Genomic DNA, 15,882 nt, shown 5'->3' on the forward strand with positions numbered 1-15,882 from the left:
CGCCGTCCGCGTCTCTGGGGACAGCAGGGCACTCCTCCGCCCCCGGCAGCGGCTCCCTCACTCCAGGCGGTCGGGGTATCCAGTCCCCACTTGCCCGTGGACGACGGCCGTTCCCCGCATTCGGGCGGTCGGGCTACTCCGTCACCCAGCAGATGGCAGCGGCGCTCCCCTGGGTTGACGGCAGTGTCGAGGACTCTGCAACGGGCATCCCTCCTCCTTCCCGGGTTTTGGCACCAATGTAACACAGTTAAGGATGGGCAAGGAAGAGGCGAGAACCGGCTTGTCAATATAAATAATAATTTAATGAGAACTTAAACCAAAAGTACAAACATAAACACACATATGACGGACATGCCCGTAATTCTCTCTCTCGAACCGCCTTTATCCCTCGCGCGCCCCATCAGGCCGATTGGGGACCCGGGCGCGCGCCCCCCTCCGCTCCACAAACACATTCAGTGATATAATCCCGGCCGACGCACCGGATTGTGTAAAAGTGCAGAATGTCTTCATGTTTAAACAGATTCAAAGCCTCAATGAAACCCTTTTGTGGACCAGAATCACTCCGTTGGAACAGAAAGTTGATGTGCAACCTGAAAATCTCCGTTTATTATTTTATTAGCTTGAACAAAACCTGCAATTCTGCTGCAGTCTTTCACAAACGTCTGAAATACTGAATTATTTTGTTCCCTTTTGACATGTTTGTTTCTGCAATGGTAAAATATTAACCCTTTACGCTCTCAAAATGAAAGGCTTATAATTAAAAAATAAATAAAAAAAGAAGTCGGGTGTTTGTATCGTTGTAAAGAAAACTTTACAATAAATGTATGTTATAGATTATGACACATTCTGAGACTCTCAGACTAAGAAACTGCTGAAATTGAGCCCAAAACTGAACTTTTTTTCTTGTTTTTCTTATTTGACATTATTTATCTCTGTGTGTAAATAATGTGTCTCTGAAAAACTGCTTTTGTTTTGTTCCCGATCATGTCGACTGTATCTGAGAAACATTTTGTGTTGATACGACAAAGCAATCAAAAGTTACAACATTTGCAAACATATATTATAATAGTGTCTAAAAGCTTCTCCAAACAAATAAAAGATAATAATTGTACATAAGAACTAATTACACATGCAAACACAACAATGACTAAAGGTTTGCATAGCATGCAGACATGATTTTAGTCATGAGATTTCACAGAATGAGTTTCATTCTGTGTCATTTGAGTCATCATTGAGTCTGTGTCGTGTATTTGGCGCCATCTCCTGGTGGTCATATGTAACATTGTGCTTCATGTGGATTATCTAATGATCTATACATCTGATTATCTTGTGTGTGGACTCCATTGAAAGATAATCACAGACTCTCACAGATATTTTATGTTCTGTTTATGTTTCGTGACGTTATAAGTGAACATGCGGCATATAAGCAAGACCAGTATAATAGTCAAAAACATATATTTAGCTGTTACTCGCTATATTTTTATCTGTGAGTAAAACAAATATGATGTTTGTATTTTACTCTTCAAGAACTTTCCAACGACATATGACACATGAATATTTGATCAGTTTGATGTTTTTATTGATTGCAATTATTTTTAATAAATAATCAAAACGGACACTTTTGATTTGTCTGCAAATTTCAAAGCATTTGTTTTGGTCGTAATATCTACATGCATTGTAGAGCTTGTAAGCTTTCAAACAATACTTATTTCGTGTTGGTCGAAAAATAAGAATCGTTAAAATATTAATAACTAAAGTCTTTAGTTATTAATATTTTAACGATTCTTATTTTTTCTCACGGGCCCGCCAGCGATCCGAGCTTAAAGGGTTAATATGTGGATAAATGTAACAGTTTGTCATGTGAGAGTCACTTTAACACACACTAAAGGAATGAGAGTGGACAACGCTGTGTTTAACGTTCCATCCCAGATCAATGTTTTTTATTTGTTCGTGTAATCCGAATACGGCCACTGATAACACTTCAAAACCCACGGCAAGCGTTAATGGCAAATACTGTAAACAGAAATTCAATAAGCACAAAATAAAAAACTCGTACTCCGTTCTAAAGACAAATGCGTGCCGTTCGCCCTCTGTTGAGTTCATCAGCTTTTCATATATTTAAACAAAACGAAAATATAAACTTTCAACACTAGAAGCCAATCGAACACTAAACCACAGACGGACGTCAAGTCTAATTCAGCACAAACCATCAAAGTGTGAATGTTCTGACATCATCAGTGAGGTCATGATGAAGGTGAAGAGAGAGAAGAGAGAAAGAGAACTAAGGAGGCTCGTCTCAACAGCGCTCTGGGAACAGGAGTTTTAAAGGAAAGTTCTTTTCCCAGACACCCGGAATGACAGAGGATGAATTTGCAGGGGTACAAACAACACGCCTCCTGAACAACTTCCTGTCTGAGGAGGAAGAGACGGTTTATGCCTGATGAAGAGAAGCACACATAGAGAAAGCACACTGTTAAGAGTTCATATCAAACACACACGACCTGACTGACTATCTCTCTTCTCTAGTGTGTGTCAGACCATTGCTCTCTCGCCCCTGCAAACAGCACACTCCTCCTGAAACCCCAGATCCCTCTTAAACGAGACATTTGTCCATTCCGCATTAAAATAGTTTCACTCCTAAAGAATATTAATTTTTAAACATGTATAAAATAATACGCACTCACATGAGATGAGGAATCTTTATAATTCTACATGGAGAGGGTCTCCTCATGGGGGCGGCCATGTTAGTAGCACATGACCAGCTGAATACTACTCTCTTAAAGGGACAGTTCACACACAAATGAATATTCTCTCATCGCTGGTCTACAGCTACTGTTACGGTCTCCTCGATGGGTTGTACTGTTGTTTTAAATGTTTTGGATCGTTATACTGAGAAACAAAATCTCTCTAAAACACTCAGAACTCCAGACAACATGAGTTGTGTAAAATGAGACAGCTTTAAACAGTGCATGTCACTGAAGATGGTAAGTTTGTCCCTCACAGATGTGCTCGTCCATAGACATTCAGTCTAATGTTCAGTTCAAGCAACACCCTCATTATTACATTGAATATCTCGGTCTCTGAGTGGACTACAAGCTCAATCTAAGTGTCATTAGAAAGCTGAGATCCTCCCGTTTGCGATGATGTATAGTTATTTATAAATTATAGTTGCTAACATATATATATGATTATTTTGTTTAGCATACTTTTCCTTCTAAATGTCATATTTTGTTCTGGACATGTAAGATATAACTTTAGATTATTCACACAAGCTCACAGAGAAGTAAACAATGGCTCATTTTATAGAAGACTCACTAAGATAAAAGCAGATTTAAAGCTTTTAGCTATTTGGGGTTTTCAGCAGCAGTTATCGGAGCATAAATGAGACATTTGTAGTTGACGATTTACAGAAATCAGATTTCACTTTGTGATTCTTTTGTAAATCTTTTAAACTGTGATATTAGTGCAACAGAATAAACTATACAGTCATATTCCTGAGAATGAGAGCTTTCATTTGATATATGACTTGTCCATATACAGTATGTGCGATGTGAAGGTGTTATTCTTAAATAAATATTTCTACCCCATTACCTCTAGGGGCGCTAATTTTAAAGGCAAATATTTTAAGGCCTTATTTTGTTGTTTTAAGTAACATAAATGCAGAAGTGATGATTATCTCTGAAAAGTTAAGATTCTAAGCTTTGAAACGATACCTCATATGCCTGACTTACGTATACGGGAACATGAGCATTTTAATCGTAACTTTTTTTGCGATATAGCTGGCACACGAGGTTAAAGAGTGTGAGTGAATGAACAAATGCACATTCAGTCATCGTTTACTCACCCTCATGTCACTTCAAACACATGTTTTTGTCATTTTTTGAGTTTGAGTGCCTCTTGAACATTCTGCTAAACCTCTGCAGTTACGTTCCACACAAGAAAGTACGTACAAATGGGTTTGGAACAACATGAGGGTGAGTAAATGATGACACCATTTTCATTTTAACACGAACTACGGTATCCCCTTAAGTGTCAGACATGGTCAGAGAGTGATTGTGCACACTGAGGTCATGACACAGGAAGTACTGCTGTACAGGAAACACAAACATTGGGCTGGTGTTCATGTTTCAAGGGCTGTTCGTGTTTATGCTGATATTTCACAACTGCAGTTTGGATGCCGATTCTTCTTAATTATCCTTTTAGTACTTTTGAGAATCATTCCGTTCTGCAGTGTGTGTGTTTGCAAGGGCAAGATTGCCAATCACAGTCTGTAACAAACACTCATTATAAAAGTCTTGCATTAATTAATGGAACAATATGATGTCATAAAACACTGATTACATGCATAATGATGTTCACTAGCTCTCTCTCTCTCTCTGTCTCTCTCTGATCTAACTCATGTTGTTTGTCCAGTCCTGCATGTTTCTCTGGGAGGAGCACAATCCACTGTCAGAAAAGACCAATCTGATTGGCTGATTGGTTGTCATGGCAACGGTAGCAACAATGTAGCTGGTTAGTAACAGGCCGTTACGGCGACTTGTGAGCGCACAGATTCATGCAGGTGACAGCGGCACAACACGCAGAACACATGCACAAACGAACAACACAACGTCACTACACCCGCACATGACTCAGGGTGGCAGATGGCATCAGAGCTCAGCCGCAGGAAGCCCATGCCAACCCTCCGCAATCACAACGTGTAGTCCAGGAGCAATTACACTGAACCAGAATCTTCGTTCAACACACGCTCAGAAAGGAGTAAATGGAAACTGCACACAGAATGCAACATTGATTTATTATGTGTATGAAATATTCCGGGTTCTTCACATCCGCAGTCTGATGTGTACCGCCTGAGAAATCACACAAAAACACAACGTCACACACAACACTAGATGACACTGTAGGTGAAACTAAAGTTGAGAGAAAGATGTTTTGGCTTCGTTTGAGGTTCGAGTTCAGTGTTATGAATACCATCAGTGACGTCACAGTGTGGATCACCCAAGTGTGCCGCACAAGCCCTCAAAAGTGAAGCCAAAACGTCTCGATCGCCCCCCGGTGGCTGGTCCTAGTATAGGTCATAAGCCCCGCCTCCCCATGTTATTCAACGGGACGTGAGACCAACTAAACAATTAAATTACACTTCACATATCTTTTTTCCAAAGATAGTTTCTGTCATTTACTGTCGTTTCTATCATGTTGATGTCATTTCAAGTGTTTGTTTTCAAAATAAGTTTGTTTTTAGTTATTTGATGCTATAAAAACGCTGCTGTGACATCATGATTGACAGCTGTGATTGACAGGTTCTGTGAGTGAAGTAGTCACTGAAGCACCAACTGACTTTTTTCGGGATCTTTGGAGGACTGAGGAGATTGGAGCTTTAAAATGTAATATCTAAATTTCTATAATTCATTATTTCACACCGTCATAAGTCAAAAGGGGCGTGTGCTTGCGATTGATTCAGCGAGAGTGAGGGCGGGGCCTTGATTTTGCGGCTTTACTTCCTGCTCACTACTGCGCAGGTCTGGTCCCGAAATCGCAACTGCGCAGACTCAAGTCCCAAGATGTCAGCGCCATATCGGGACACTGGCGGCTTCAGTTCTCACCAATGGAAAAGAGCGAAGGGGCGTCGGCCATCTTTTTTTTACAGTCTATGGGATCACCACAGACACAGTTTGCACAAATACAGTAATGCAAGTTCTAGACGGTTTACAAGCAGAATGTGAGCCTAAAGTACAAAAACACATTTTATTATTTGAGCTGACAAGTGTCTAAATTGTCCTTTATGAGGCGGAACTACTCTCGTCAATGGTTCTCAACCAGGGGACTGGACTGTTTCGGATGTTCGGCAAGTTCCATCAACAAATATACGTCATAAAATCTGTCCAACAGGTCGTGACTTTTCCCTGATGCCTTTGGTTTTGTAGCTTTATGTTCGGTGTTTAAAATGCCAGTGTGAACGTGAAGTGAACCAGGACTAAATGTGTCATTTTCATTTTTGGTCTGGACCAAGAGAGCTAAGAGAACCGAACTACAAGTGTGAACGCACCCTAAGTCGATGCGGACCAGGAGGAAGGTTTGAGCTGTCGATTGAGTTTTGTTCATCTGTTGCGTTACTGGCCATTGGATATAATATTTGTATTTATATATATTACCTTGTAGCGGCTCAACATATTTGGAATTTCGCAAAAGTGAAATAAAACTGAATCTGGAGTGCTGCGTAGGGCACTAACTGCCTAGGGGGGCACAATCATACCCTAGGAGGCACCAGAATGTCCACCGGCTGCACTTACTCGCACGCTATATGTTATTGAAGGACCCGAAAGCTGTTGCGGACCCCCCCCCCACCAGACGATCACATCACGCTCATATAACACACACCCCCACCAGACGATCACATCACGCTCATATCACACGCACCCCCCCACGAGACGATCACATCACGCTCATATAACACACACCCCCCCCACCAGACGATCACATCACGCTCATATAACACACACCCCCCCCACCAGACGATCACATCACGCTCATATAACACACACCCCCACCAGACGATCACATCACGCTCATATAACACGCACCCCCACCAGACGATCACATCACGCTCATATCACACCCCCACCAGGCGATCACATCACGCTCATATCACACCCCCCACCAGGCGATCACATCACGCTCATATCACACGCACCCCCACCAGGCGATCACATCACGCTCATATAACACACCCCCACCAGGCGATCACATCACGCTCATATCACACACACCCCCACCAGGCGATCACATCACGCTCATATCACACGCATCCCCCAACAGGCGATCACATCACGCTCATATCACACGCATCCCCCACCAGGCGATCACATCACGCTCATATAACACGCACCCCCACCAGACGATCACATCACGCTCATATAACACGCACCCCCCACCAGGCGATCACATCACGCTCATATAACACACACCCCCCACCAGGCGATCACATCACGCTCATATAACACACACCCCCACCAGGCGATCACATCACGCTCATATAACACACACCCCCACCAGGCGATCACATCACGCTCATATAACACGCACCCCCACCAGGCGATCACATCACGCTCATATCACACGCACCCCCAACAGGCGATCACATCACGCTCATATAACACGCACCCCCCACCAGGCGATCACATCACGCTCATATAACACACACCCCCACCAGACGATCACATCACGCTCATATAACACGCACCCCCCACCAGGCGATCACATCACGCTCATATAACACGCACCCCCACCAGGCGATCACATCACGCTCATATAACACACCCCCACCAGACAATCGCTTCACACTCATATCACACGCATCCCCCGGCGATCACCTCACGCACATATCACACGCACCCCCGGCGATCACCTCACGCACACGCACCCCCGATGATCACCTCATGCACACGCACCCCCGACGATCACCTCACGCACATATCACACGCACCCCCGGCGATCACCTCACGCACACGCACCCCCGATGATCACCTCATGCACACGCACCCCCGACGATCACCTCATGCACACGCACCCCCGGCGATCACATCACGCTCATATCACACGCACCCCCACCAGGCGATCACATCACGCTCATATAACACACACCCCCACCAGGCGATCACATCACGCTCATATAACACACACCCCCACCAGGCGATCACATCACGCTCATATCACACGCACCCCCAACAGGCGATCACATCACGCTCATATAACACGCACCCCCACCAGGCGATCACATCACGCTCATATAACACACACCCCCACCAGGCGATCACATCACGCTCATATAACACACCCCCACCAGACAATCGCTTCACACTCATATCACACGCATCCCCCACCAGGCGATCACCTCATTCACACGCACCCCCGGCGATCACCTCACGCACACGCACCCCCGACGATCACCTCACGCACACGCACCCCCGGCGATCACCTCACGCACATATCACACGCACCCCCGGCGATCACCTCACGCACATATCACACGCACCCCCGACGATCACCTCACGCACATATCACACGCACCCCGATGATCACCTCATGCACACGCACCCCCGATGATCACCTCATGCACACGCACCCCCGACGATCACCTCATGCACACGCACCCCCGGCGATCACCTCACGCACATATCACACGCACCCCCGGCGATCACCTCATGCACACGCACCCCCGATGATCACCTCATGCACACGCACCCCCGACGATCACCTCACGCACATATCACACGCACCCCCGGCGATCACCTCACGCACATATCACACGTACCCCCGGCGATCACCTCATGCACACGCACCCCCGGCGATCACCTCACGCACATATCACACGCACCCCCGACGATCACCTCACGCACATATCACACGCACCCCCGGCGATCACCTCACGCACATATCACACGTACCCCGACGATCACCTCATGCACACGCACCCCCGGCGATCACCTCACGCACATATCACACGCACCCCCGACGATCACCTCATGCACACGCACCCCCGATGATCACCTCATGCACACGCACCCCCGGCGATCACCTCACGCACATATCACACGCACCCCCGGCGATCACCTCATGCACACGCACCCCCGATGATCACCTCATGCACACGCACCCCCGGCGATCACCTCACGCACTGCGCACCCCCGGCGATCACCTCACGCACATATCACACGCACCCCCGACGATCACCTCATGCACACGCACCCCCGGCGATCACCTCACGCACATATCACACGCACCCCCGGCGATCACCTCACGCACATATCACACGCACCCCCGGCGATCACCTCATGCACACGCACCCCGATGATCACCTCATGCACACGCACCCCCGACGATCACCTCATGCACACGCACCCCCGACGATCACCTCACGCACATATCACACGCACCCCCGGCGATCACCTCACGCACACGCACTCCCGGCGATCACCTCACGCACATATCACACGCACCCCCGACGATCACCTCACGCACATATCACACGCACCCCCGACGATCACCTCATGCACACGCACCCCCGACGATCACCTCATGCACACGCACCCCCGGCGATCACCTCATGCACACGCACCCCCGACGATCACCTCACGCACATATCACACGCACCCCCCCGACGATCACATCACGCTCATATAACACACCCCCCACCAGACAATCGCTTCACGCACATATCACACGCACCCCCCCGACGATCACCTCACGCACATATCACACGCACCCCCCCAACCAGACGATCGCTTAACGCACATATAACACGCACCCCCAGATGATCACATCACGCTCATATCATGCAAACCGTTAAACTCAATGACAGCAGAAGCCGTCGAATTTTGTCTTTGACTTTGGGGGGGTTTGGTTGAGAACCACTGATGAGTGCCGTTTGTTTTACAGATAGAGTCCTTCACCGTTCATTCTGGTATCCTGGTGCATACATGTAAAATGAACCGTGATGAGTAGAGATTATTATTTTCTATGGTAATCGACATTATGCCACAGATGCAGTACAACTCATCCTGAACTCCGGATATTCAACTCATCCGAACCGTTTAAAGAAACCAAGGAAACCCTGAAACCCTCGTGTGACCAACTAAACATAGTAAAGCATTCCTCAGAAGTGTTTTAGTAACGTGTTAAAGGCCGTGAGCAGAGCGTGCTAGTGTTAATGAGTCATACGTGTTTACTCTCGGTCAATATCATCATACTCAAACGCATGAACATGTGAAGCTGGTGACACATGCAGGATATGACATCATCAGTGCATGGGGAGCATCCTCTGATCACATGACCTCTCCTGACCCTACAGACGCTGAACCAGCGGTGTAATAACACTCACAATTTTTAACCAAATCATATTTACAAAATCAAAGATCTCTGCTAAATTTATCAATAAAATTAGAAAAATCTACAAACGTAAAGATTTAAAGGAACATTTTGTCATCATTTACGTAGGGGAAGATTGAAATTAAACGAACCCTATAAGCTCCGAAGGTGTTTTTAAAGAATTCCTGTTTCCTGTTTACTTTTGTTCTGATTTTACATTATAAATGTAAATAAAGCGGCTCCGAAAAACTGCTTTTGTTTAGTCATGAGATTTCACAGAATGAGTTTCATTCTGTGTCATTTGAGTCATCATTGAGTCTGTGTCGTGTATTTGGCGCCATCTCCTGGTGGTCATATGTAACATTGTGCTTCATGTGGATTATCTAATGATCTATACATCTGATTATCTTGTGTGTGGACTCCATTGAAAGATAATCACTGACTTGAAATAATCATATGTCATATTTTATGTTCCGTTTATGTTTTGTGAAGTTATAAGCATAAACGCAACATATAAGCAACACCAACATAATTATCAAAGACGCATATTTTGCTGTTACTCGCTATATTTTTATCTGTGAGTAAAACAAATATGCTGTCTAAATGCATTGTAAAGTAGCGCTTATAGGCTTTCAAACGATACTTTTTTTGTGTTGGTCAAGACTGTGTTTATTAATTTTATTATTTTTTATTATTCTCATCCGAGCTTAAAGGGTTCAACTGTATTTAACAACTTCACTTTGGGTCTATTTATTCCATGATTTCAGAAGACTTTGAATTTAGTTCATGAGTTTTATAGGCGACTTTATGATACTTTTAAGGTGCTTCGACAGCCCCTGAGCACTGTATGCTTTTACACAGTGGAAAAGAGCAGTGTGAACATTCTGCTAAACGTCTACTTTTGTGTTCCACTGAAGGATGAAAGCCATACAGGTTTGGTAAATGATGACAGAATTTTCATTTTTAAAAAGAACTAGCATAAGAGCACATTGTGTATTTGGGCTGCAGGGGGAGAACTTGTGTTCAGAGATGCTCAGAATAGACCCATTAAAGACACTTAATACAACATCAAAAGCAATTATGAAAACAATTATAATAATGCAACAGCTTCACAGACACATTAGAAACTCACACAAATATGCCAGGACACACAAACAGCATCATTTCATAAAGATATTCAATAGAGCAGACACAGTTTTACACACTCAACAGGAGCAATTATATTACATTATTATAACAGCATTTACTGATGTCACTCTGTTGATGTGTGGTTAGTCAACAAAAGGCCAAACCACAGCTGATCACGACTCCTGTACAGGAAAGTGTGCTTCAATTATTCCAATATCTGTTTGGAATAAAGCTCAATGATTCAATCAGATGAGCCAACTTTAGCAGTGAGATCATTGTGCAGTGTAGCGAGCACTGATGACATCACAGTGACTCTCTGTTGAGTGTGTGCTGTGCTGTGATTGGTTGAGATAGTGGATGTGTACTCACCCCGTTCCACTCTATGGCCATACTCACTTCATCACCGGCCTCAGAACCGCTCTCGTACTTTACACTGGACAGACTGTCTCTACTGCGGCGCCGCTCGCCGTCGCCCTCCTTCAGGATCTCCATGACACGAGACTGATGCACGGGATACAGACCCTGACACACACACACACAGACAGACAGAGATGACATGTAAAATAATACACATTTGCAGAAATAAATGCATCTTGGGTGAGTCGAGCAGTGTGATATTAACCCTTCAAGCTCTGAAGTTGTTTTTAAAAATGTCCCGTTTCAGTGGCATACCCAAAATTAAAGGATTATAACGTGACAAAATAACGAGGAGGAAGTGTTTGGTATCATTGTAAAGAAAACTTTTCAGATTTTTTAATGATATAATGGTATAGATTACGACGCATTCTGAGTCTCTCAGCCTAAGAAACTGCTAAAAAAAAATAAAAAATAATAATAAAAAAAAATATTTGCCAAAAAAAAGAAAAAAAAAAAATAACAAATATATATATATATAATGTTTTATTTTTATTTATTTTTTTCAGATTTTTCTTATTTGACATTATTTATTTCTGGGTGTAAATAAAGTGGCTCCACTCATCTCAACTGTATCTGAGAAACATATTGCATTGATACGACAAATCAATCAAAAGTTTACAAATATAATTGATCATAGTGTCCAAAAACATCTCCAAACAAATAAAAGATAATAATTGTACATAAGAACTAATTACACATGCAAACACAACAATGACTAAAGGTTTGCATAGCATGCAGACATGATTTTAGTCATGAGATTTCACAGAATGAGTTTCATTCTGTGTCATTTGAGTCATCATTGAGTCTGTGTCGTGTATTTGGCGCCATCTCCTGGTGGTCATATGTAACATTGTGCTTCATGTGGATTATCTAATGATCTATACATCTGATTATCTTGTGTGTGGACTCCATTGAAAGATAATCACAGACTCTAAATAATCATATGTGATGATTTATGTTCTGTTTATGTTTCGTGAAGTTATAAGTGAAAATGCGGCACTTAAGCGACACCAACATATTACTCAAAGACATATATTTAGCTGTTACTCGCTATATTTTTATCTGTGAGTAAAACAAATAGTCTGGTTGTATTTTACTCTTTAAGAGCTTTCCAACGACATATGACACATGAATATTTGATCAGTTTGATGTTTTTATTGATTGCATTTATTTTTAATAAATTATCAAAACGGACACTTTTGATTTATCTGCAAATTTTAAAGCATTTGTTGAGTTTTGCTCATAATGTCTCACATGTATTGGACAATACAGCTTATAAGCTTTCAAACGACACATATTTAGTGTTGGTCAAGACTGCAGTTATTAATATATTGATAATGTTTTTTTTTTCTTTCTCACCATCCTAAAGACTCTATGAAATGGTTTGAGGGCAGTTTATGTTGAAACAAGAAGTTGGGCTTTAAATCTGCTCCTCCAGATGATTTTAATGGAATGAGTTTTAGTGCTGAATGAGACTTTAATGATAAAACATCACTAATGAGGCACATAAACATTAACATGACTTACTGAATCGCTCTGACATCCACAGAAACGCAGGAAGAGAAAGACGCAAGAAAGAAACAACATGAAATCAAGCGAGTATTTGCATTAGCCATAATATAACTGTGTCAGAATACATGGTGGTCTGTTGTGAATGGAAGTGAAGTTTGTGTCGTACCTGTTTTTTGGATCTCATGGCACATTCATCCAGTGTCTGGGCCGCCTCCATCTTCCCCTGTCTGCGGTACAGCGCGCCCAGATTCCTCAGAGTCGTATTTACAGTCGGACTGCGGACAAAACAACACGTCCGGTGAAACGTCTTCTCTGTGAACGTTCCGGTAAACTACACTGCTTTACAACATGATATAAAGTGATTCTACAACCATTTATAAAACTTGCCATTCACACATACTGTGAACTAACTGCCAAACATGGGTCAGATATAAAGGTTTTGGCTATTTGGGGTTTTCAGCAGCAGCTATGGGAGCATATAAGAGATGTTTATATTTGATGACTTACAGAAATCAGATTTCACTTTGTGATTCTTTTGAAAATCTATTAATCTGTAATAAATAAAGAATAGGGGTGAAAGAGCGCATCCTTGTGGGGAGCCAGTGGAAGTGCACATTTGGTCAGACAGAGATCATTTACCTTCATTCTTTGTGTCCTATTAGTTAAAAAGAGTCCAGCCCACCAGACTGTCAGTGTCACTCAATTAAAATGGTTCTTAAAGCCCATTGGTTCAAATAAGGGTTGAATCGTGTTAAAAGTCAACAACAGAAGTCTAGCATAAGACCCATTTCCCTCCAAGTGTTTACCCAGTAAATGAAGCACTGGGAAGAGAAATCAGCCCGGGATTTGACATAGCAACTGGCCCCAAACGTTGTTAAGCGCCGGGGGTGTTCGCTCTCCTTTTCTGCATATCGCGGCGCTGTTTTGTGGTCCGTTCTGCAGGTCATTTTAGCTTATCGAGCCCCATTCGGCCCCTTTCGCAGCCGACCCACCAGCCCGCTCGGTTCTCCCGATGGCCAGTCCGCCCCTGATCAGCCCAAAGTGCATCAGCCCACCGGAAAAATGCCCGGTATGCCAGATTACCAGTCCAGCCCTGCTTCCAAAACGTAGGTACATGCTGTGCCTGTAGAAACTTGTGGTGGAATACAGAGCTCAATTCTTTGCACAAGACTTAAACGACCACAGATGTTATCAGGTCTCTGGAAAGGGGGCGGGGAGCAGCAGCTCATTTGCATTTAAAGAGACACACACGTAAACGCCGTGTTTTTCATTCCACGCAAAAAGAGGCATTTATAACATGGTATAATAAATGATCCGTGGGGTATTTATGATCCGTGAGCTGAAACTTCACAGACACATTCTGGGAACACCTGAGACTTATATTACATCTTGTAAAAAGGGACATAACAGGTATCCTTTTATCAAATGGTCACTGATGTTATCAGGTCCATGACAAATACGTTCTCTGACAGTCACAGAGCTACAGTATCGTTTGTTAAAATATAAACATACCCCAACATGAGGGCTGGACTGGGAAGAGAAAGCGGCCGGGGATTTTACATAGCAACTGGCCCAAAATTTGAGTGGGGGGTGTTCGCTGTCCTTTTCTGCATATCACAGCGCCGTTTTGTGGTCCATTCTGCATAAAACGGCCCATTCGGTCCGTTTCGCGGCCGACCCGCTGGCCCGCTCGGTTCTCCCGATGGCCAATCCGCCCCTGATCAGCCCCGAAATTTTCCTCTATGGGAAAATGCCCGGTATGCAGCAAAGTGCAGGTGTCTCGAGACACGATTTTAAAAGTTGACATTGTAAAGTGTAAAGGTGTAAAGGTCAAAGACGTCCCTCTAGCGATTGACATAGAAGAATAATAGAAAAATTGTGCAGATGGACACAAAAACGCGTTTGGTGTCAACGACCCTTTGGATGAAAGCGACTGTCGGATGCATTAATGCAAATGTATTCTGTATGCTCACTTGCCTGATTAAAAAAATCAACAAGAGAAAAGTTTCTGTGAAGGTTGTGTGATACCTGTTGACTTTGCAGGCTTTGTACCAGCCTCCATATTCTCCATAGGGAGTGTCTCTGTTTTTCCCCTGAACACCAGAACAACAGAGAGAAATGAGTGACACAATAACAAACAATCACATTATATAGAATATTCTTCATATTGATATTTGCACACCTTGCTCATCTCTTCTCTCTCCTCCGCGTGCATCCAGATGGGTTTGTTTTCAGCTGTAGAGAGACACACAGGTGATGTCATTACCCATAATGCATGAGTGAATAAGCTTGTGTTTAGAAAAACACTGAATCAAAGATAGTTATGCTGTTATTGTATCTTTTCACCATCCTTTGCTTTATCACTGATATATTGTAACAGAACATAACTATTTTATACTGTCTATTGCAGCTTGATGTTGTTTTCAGCTAAATCATCATTTGAAACAAAACATTTCCACACTATTCAAGATGAGCACTGAATGCAATTTAAGCAAACACATTTCAAAACGTGTTTGATTACAGTGGCAAGAAAAAGTGAAAATTTGTCTTAAAATCTGGTTTGATCATCTATTTCAATGATCAATATAAATGTTATATATATATTTGTTTATTATCAATAATTGATAATGATCAAACAAAATCTGATTGAACTAATAACACTTAAATCATTGTATTTTTCTACATCATTTAAACATTTTACAATGTAGGTTGGAAAAAGTATGTGAACCCTTAGCTCAACAAAAGCCATTTAGAGTTGGCAAACCTGGCATCCAGTTACTGAAACGAGATTGGAGGTGTGGGTTGGAGCTGCTTTGACTTATAAAAAGCACTCAAACAATTTGACTTTGCTATTCACAAGAAGCATCTGCTGATGTGGACCATGCCTTGCAAAAAAGAGATTTTAGAAGACCTACGATCAAGAACTGTTGCTTTGCATAAAGCTGGAAAGGGTTATAAAGT

General features: G+C 43.1%; 1 protein-coding gene across 1 annotated transcript in view; it reads right to left on the minus strand.

Moving 5' to 3' along the window:
* The window catches only part of klc1b (kinesin light chain 1b), a 34,868-nt gene that overhangs the window by 4,501 nt on the left and 14,485 nt on the right, over positions 1-15,882 (minus strand). Inside the window, 4 exon segments of the mRNA XM_052151230.1 lie at positions 11,362-11,514; positions 13,088-13,196; positions 14,950-15,014; positions 15,104-15,156. Of these exon segments, the coding sequence (XP_052007190.1) occupies positions 11,362-11,514; positions 13,088-13,196; positions 14,950-15,014; positions 15,104-15,156 (380 nt within the window).

This window comes from Xyrauchen texanus, chromosome 20 (genome assembly GCF_025860055.1).
Source record: "Xyrauchen texanus isolate HMW12.3.18 chromosome 20, RBS_HiC_50CHRs, whole genome shotgun sequence".
NCBI lineage: Eukaryota > Metazoa > Chordata > Actinopteri > Cypriniformes > Catostomidae > Xyrauchen > Xyrauchen texanus.